Source organism: Crinia signifera, chromosome 19 (assembly GCF_055691185.1).
Source record: "Crinia signifera chromosome 19, ASM5569118v1, whole genome shotgun sequence".
In the NCBI taxonomy this organism is placed as follows: Eukaryota; Metazoa; Chordata; class Amphibia; order Anura; family Myobatrachidae; genus Crinia; species Crinia signifera.
Window position 1 is genome coordinate 117,155,172 of NC_139226.1, and position 7,002 is coordinate 117,162,173.

The window sequence follows — 7,002 nt, forward strand, 5'->3', positions numbered from 1 at the left end:
AACATCATCCTTGCAGGTTACCTGAGAAATTGTGAGATCCCCCATCACAGGGATAATGTTCTTTACTCCTAGGACTTCTCCAACGCTTAAAAGGATTAATACACCTAACAACAAATGTGTGAGGGTTTCTGATTACACTACTGTAAGAAGGGCGGTTCTTTAAATACAACAGAATTAGGTTTCAATGTTCACCTTGCTTACTAGTTCCATAGTAACTCACAGTACGGAGCATCAAAGCGAGGTGAGGATGTCAGTGTTCCACTAATGCAACATTACATCAGGATGCTTATGATGTAAACAATTTTGCACGGATTTTATTGTGTCATTTTATCAGGCGTCATATGATATACAAGGCTTCTCATGCTGGATTTATGTCATGTTTTAGTTCTTTGTAGTGGTTGCTGTCCATTCAGCTTCAGTATTCAATAGCATACAGCTACCAAAACTCAGGCACGGAGGTGGAATTATGAAACCGATATTCTCGTAGTACATCTCACATAACTGGAACGTGTTCATTCATTTTCAGAATTGAACGAGTTAGCTGAAGTAAAACATGGAGTCTGTACCGGAAGATCCTGTGTATGACAACACTTTTGATGCAAGGAAATATCTGGATATGTACTATGGAGTAGACCCCAAAACCCAGGAAATTGATAAAGAATCAATGTTTTTGCTCACATTTCTGAATGATGTATTTTCATCAGGTATGTCATCATTTGTAGAGCAACAATGTTCATGGTGAGTCAGGTCTATGGAGCAGGGAAAAGCAATTTGATGGTTATATTTCACATTTCAGAGGATCAACATTATTGCTGTGTACCGGGGATGATGGGCATGGCTACCCGGTGGTACTTGGGTCTGATTTGTAATGTGTAGACATTTTTATACAGTATATTAGCAAATTATTTGGTGAACAGACCACAAATGCAGTATAGAAAATATTAAAAAAAGCCCTGATTAGACAAATAAAAAGTTTAAACCAAATTTTACTACAAAACATTTTTTTTATATTTATCGCTAGCAGCCACGCCCCCTTCTCCTCCCACTGCAGAAGGGACATTGAATCCCCCCTGCGTGTTCTCGGTCAGCCGTGACCCCCAGATTGAATACACCCCTTAGTCTCTTCAGTGATTAGCAACGTGCATATTCATAGTGATGCAAGAGACTGTATTTCATGCAACTTTTTGAACATATTAATTTAAGTCACATTTCATTAAATTGTTTACAATAGCATAGGGCCACAAGACAAATATTTATGTTACACAGCTTCAAGACCATCCATGTGGTGTGTTTTTTTTATTATTATTATTTCTTGAGTGTATATACTAATGAGGTCATTCTGGCCGCGTTGCTCCCCTGCGCGCTTACACAGGGGAGCGATGTTTAGCAATTGCGTATGTGCATAAACTTTTATGCGCATGTGCAGCCGCTTTGTGTGAGTGGGCACAGCAAATTGCTTATTCGACAGCTTGTTGGTACGTAGCATTGTGGGTGGGGGGGGGGAAGGTTGATGGCAAGGGGTTGCGCCCATGGGAACGCCGAGATATTCATGGGCGTCTCCATGAAAATGCTGGGCGTTCCCATGGAAATGCACTCATGATGCAGGTGCCGGGGGCGGGCAGCTGTTTTCACCGGATGTCAGCTGCCCGCCCACTTCCCTTACAGGGACGCCAGAGATCTAAGACACCGGAGATTTGTCTTAGGTCTGTGAGTGCTAGAGACATCATTGGATGGTCATCATCGAATGATTTTGCCCCGCACGTGCAAGGTTATGAATGGATGTGTATGCTAAGCACCCATTCGCATGAAGACTGTTCAAACTGCAAAATGGAACTAGATTTTTTTTTACGATTACCTTATACTGACTAGAGATGTGCAGACTCGGATTCCGGAGATCCGAGCCCCCACGGACGTCATCATTACGAGCCCGGTTCCGAGCAGCGCTCAGAGATTCCTGCCTGACTCGGGTCCGTCCACGTGGTCAGAACGTCATCTCCCGGCGCCGGATTTCACGAGGCTTTAAAAGCGGCTGCTGCGCCCGCCATCTTCACTGCCGCACACTTGTATGGCTTAGCATAGTTATCCAGCTACCTCGGTGCAACCTTTTTCCCTAAAAACAATATTGTGAGGTGTGAGGTGTTCAGAATAGACTGGAAATGAGTGGAAATGAATGTTTTTGAGGTTAATATAGCATAGGAGCAAAAAAAAAAAAAAAAAGTTTTTATGCTTTTTTAGCAAAAAAATCAGAACCCAAAACCCCAAAAATCCATACACAAAACACTTAGGAGGTGTTTTGCCAAAACCCATTAGAACCCAAAACCTCAAGGTAATCAGAACCCAAAACCCAAAACCCGAAAAGTGGCCGGTGCACATCCCTAATACTGACATGATGATTGCTAAGGGGTTTACTGACCTAATATAGGGTTCACTATGTTGACACGAAGAAGCATTCACTGTAGTTATCTCCTTTTCATGTGCGTGAGGTGTAGTAGTGTCAGGAGGATAATAGGCATTACTGACATGCTGTTTCTTACGACTGAATAACATTTCACTACAGTTTTATTGCAAGGGCTTTGAACGCTACACAATAGATGGCTTTTAACCTCTGCTATATTCATGCAGTTCTTGCCTAGTCTCCTGGGATGTCTTGGAAAAATACACATTTCAGTTATTTCTCCTGGACTCCCAGAAGAGCTGGTTTCTGCCCTATAACCACTCACTTACCAAATGATTACAGCAAATTGCACCATCACAGCACTGTCCATTGAGGGATACTGGGTGATGCAGCAAAATGCAGCTTTGCCACCTGTTGCAAAGCCATGGCAACACAATAATAATTGTTTTTAATCTAATAGAATATCTCTATTGTGGCAGCATCCTATTAATACTACATTATACTGCATTCATTATAATTCAAATTTTATGGGGAAAAAATTAGACTGAAGTGGAACAAATTTTAAAGCATCCCTTAAATGTTTTAAATAAAATAAGAATATGTGCTTTTCTGGCCATTTGTCAGAGAATATGAATGATAACTCACAAACTTTTCTTTCACTCATGGTTAGTGGTTGGGTGAAGTCAAACAACTGTGTTTACTCTTTTTAAATCATAATGACAACAGAAACTACCCAAATGACCCTGATCAAAAGTTTACATACCCTGGAGATTTTGGCAAGATAACATGCACACAAGTTGACACAAACAGGTTTCAATGGCTACTAAAGATAACCATCTTGATCTGTTTGCTTGTAATCAATGTGTGTATAAAAGGTCAGTGAGTTTCTGGTCTCCTGAAAGACCCTTGCATATTTCAACCAGTGCTGCACTGACGTGTCTGGATTCATGGGGAAAGCAAAAGAATTGTCAAATGATCTGTGGTAAACAGTAATTGAACTGTATAAAACAGGAAAGGGATATAAAAAGATATTCAAGCAATTGAGAATGCCAATATGCAGTGTTCAAACTCTAATTAAGAAGTGGAAAATGATGGATTCTGTGGAAACCAAATCACGGTCAGGTAGACCAACAAATATTTCAGCCACAACTGCAAGGAAAATTGTTTGGGATGCAAAGAAAAATCCACAAATACTGTAACTTCAACTGAAATACAGAACTCTGAAAAAAAGTGGTGTGGTTGTTTCAAGATGCACAATAAGTAGACATTTGAAGAAAAATGGGCTGCATGGTCGAGTAGCCAGAAGAAAGCCATTACTACGCAAATAACACAGAGGATCCTGCTTACAATACTCCAAACAGCGCAGAGACAAGCCTCAAAACTTCTGGAACAAAGTCATTTGGAGTTATGAGTCCAATATTTTACTTTTTTGGCCACAACCATAAACTTTACATTTGGAGAAGAGTCAACAAGGCCTATGATGAAAGGTACATCATTTCCACTGTGAAACACAGAGGTGGATCGCTGATGTTTTGAGGATGTGTGAGCTACAAAGGCACTGGAAACTTGGTCAATATTGATGGCAATATGAATGCAGCATGTTATCAGAAAATACTGGAGGAAAATTTGCACTCATCAGCCGAAAAGCTGCACATGTGACATATTTGGACTTTCCAACATGACAATGATCCAAAACACAAGGCCATGTCGACCAATCATTGGCTACAGCAGAATAAAGTGAAGGTTCTGGAGTGGCCATCTCAGTCTTCTGACCTCAATATCATTGAGCCACTCGGGGGAGATCTCAAATGTGCAGTTCATGCAAGACAGCCCAAGAATTTACAGGAAATGGAGGCTTTTTGCCAAGAAGAATGGGCAGCTTTACCATCTGAGAAAATAAAGAGCCTCGTCTACAACTACCACAAAAAACTTCAAGCTGTCATTGATGTTAAAGGGGGCAATACACGGTATTAAGAACTGGGGTATGTAATCTTTTGATCAGGGTAATTTAGGTAGTTTCTGTTGTCATTATTATTTAAAAAGAGAAAACACAGTTTTATTGACAATAAATAGCTTCACCCAACCACTAACCATAAGTGAAAGAAAAGTTTGTGAGTTATCATTCATATTCTCTGACAAATGGACAGAACATCACAGATTCTGCTATGGTATGTAACCTTATGAGCACAACTGTATATTGGTGGGTTATACAGCCATTAATGTGTACTGTCCAGGATATCTGTACATGCAAAATGGGATCATATTCTATTCTGTTGCTATTTATGGTGAGGCTAATTGGCTTGTTATATATTTTTTCTCTCCCTTTTGTTATTCAGTTTACAGAAGATAAAACGCTTGATTTCTTTCCCATTAGGTTGTGTTAAAGGAAAGAGCTTGATAGAGATTGGTGTAGGCCCCTCTATACATCATATCATACCTGCCTCTGAAAGCTTTGACACCATCTACCTTACCGATTATTCCGAAAGCAACCTTCAAGAAATTGAAAAATGGCTGAAAGATAGCATGGATGCTTTTGACTGGTCTCCATACTTAAAATATGTCTGTGAACTTCAAAACAACCGGTAGGTATATAGTAAGATGAATTAACTTCATAGACTTAAATACGTTTGTCTTACTCCATGGCCAGTAGTCAATTAGCTGCGGTAATGTACTGCAGATAATGAATTTGCCCATGGCTATCCAATTAGCCTCGATACATGGAATACTGTGTGTCAGGGATTATGCTTCTCTAGCCTCAGGCACCTTTACCATAATCTGCAATAAAGAAATATGGAATTTGTGTTCCTGCGCACTGAGTAAATGATTTGGACTAGCTGCAAACACTGGAACGGTCTGACTAGAACCGATTTCAATAATTAAAAAAAAAATTACTTTAAAGAAAGGGGGTTGATACAACACTATTTCAAAATACAACAGCTGTATTCTGCAAAGATGATGAGCACCCTGGACATGGCAAATCATACAGCACAGTGTCCCAAATTGCGCAAAGTGGATAGCAACGGTCTATGACCTGCCCAATATCGTGTCGGGAATTCTGGGCCAGATGTATCAAGCTTCAAAAAGTGATAAAGTGGAGAGAGAAAACCAATCAGCCAATCAGCTCTTACCTGTTATTTTTCAAACCCAGCCTGTAATATGGCAGGTAGGAGCTGATTGGCTGGCTGTTTATCACTCTCCATTTTATCACTTTTGAAGCTTGATACATCTGTCCCTGTCCGATATATGTTCCCAAACAGTCTAAAAATGAATCTGAATGCTGAGTCGTACTAATCAGATATACATGTTGCGTTTTCGGGTACCTCTTTTAAAGTCAGTGGTGGCGTGCAGGTTTACGGAGGAGGGGGTGGACAGTGCAGTTTAGGGTATGCCAGTGTGTCTCTGCTTATCTCTGGACAGTCTGGTTCTGCGCGTGTGTGGAGACACAGCGTGCTGCAACCACAGCCTATCTCTGATGGCTGTCTCCGTTAAGGGTGCGGGTGTACGGTCCCCTGGCGTTTGGTGAGTCAGTCTGTGCTTGCTCCAATGCGTTTCAGCTCGTAAGCCTTCTTTAAGGACATTCTCCTGTTGATACCGCTGCTGACCTCACATCCGCCTCAGGGACCCAGTGCAGCACCGATCCCCGTAAGGTATCGTCCGGGGGGGCGGGGGGTCTGTGTGTGTGTGTGTGTGTGTGTGGACTGTGCCGTGTCGGGGGGGTGTGTGTGTGTGTGTGAGGTGGTTGGGGGCACAAACCGTGTTGCCGAGGGCCCCCACAAACCTTAATCCGGCTGGAATCTGGTTACTGGTATTAGTCAGTGTGTTGGGGTAAACAATGTTTTTTTCTTAATACATATACTGCAAGCCTAACTCCAGACAGGTTGAGGTGTGTTGTCCATTCATACAGTCTTGTTCCATTCTAATAATCCTTGCTGGAAAACAATCCATATTTCCAAAATCTCTTTCTAGAACCACCCCCGAAGAGAAGGCAAAGAACCTTAGAAGAAAAGTGTCACTGATGAAGTGTGATGTCACCAAGACCAATCCCCTGCATCCGAATTCCATTCCTCTGACAAACTGCTTGCTCACTGGAGGGTGCCTTATTTGTGCTTGCAAAACCTTTGCAGACTTTAAATCTGCTCTTAAGAATATTGTGTCGCTAATCAAACCAGGTGGTCATCTTGTTGTAAGTGATTACTTGGCGGCATCATCTTATAAGGTCGGAGAGACAAGATTTCCGGTTCTGTCACTTAGTGAGAAGATTGTCAAGGAAGCAGTGTCTGAGAGCGGATGTGAGATTGAAGTGTATAAAATGTGTACAGACTTTCAGGTTCCGGAGGATGTATTTGACGGTAAAGCTGTATTCTGCCTTCTAGCCCGTAAGCTATGAGCCCGGATTCAACGTATACTTGAATACAACGTATTCTTGGACAAAAGACCATTTGCGCCATGAAAAAAAAAAAAATTGTGACTTGTGCAAAAGTTATCTCCCAGAGAATACACACAAGTTACAAGTATACTGTATTTCAAATTCACTAGAGCAGCGGATCTCAAACTGTGGGTCCTGACCACAAAGTGGGTCCTGAACTTCTCAGCAGGGGGTCGCGACT

At 41.6% G+C, this 7,002-nt stretch overlaps 1 protein-coding gene across 1 annotated transcript; it reads left to right on the forward strand.

Moving 5' to 3' along the window:
- Positions 1–553: 553 nt before the first annotated feature.
- LOC146041615 (nicotinamide N-methyltransferase-like) lies at positions 554–6,782 on the forward strand. The gene is made up of 3 exons (XM_083161554.1): positions 554–704; positions 4,770–4,977; positions 6,362–6,782. The coding sequence occupies exons 1-3, from the start codon at positions 554–556 to the stop codon at positions 6,780–6,782; spliced, it is 780 nt and encodes a 259-aa protein (XP_083017680.1).
- Positions 6,783–7,002: the final 220 nt, after the last annotated feature.

Bases quoted from the DNA above. Each gene is read 5' to 3' on its own strand.
- LOC146041615 (XM_083161554.1), top strand. From the start codon at position 554: ATGGAGTCTGTACCGGAAGATCCTGTGTATGACAACACTTTTGATGCA. The intron at 705-4,769 runs GTATGTCATCAT...CTTTCCCATTAG, and splicing joins GAATGATGTATTTTCATCAG to GTTGTGTTAAAGGAAAGAGC. The intron at 4,978-6,361 runs GTAGGTATATAG...ATCTCTTTCTAG, and splicing joins TGTGAACTTCAAAACAACCG to AACCACCCCCGAAGAGAAGG.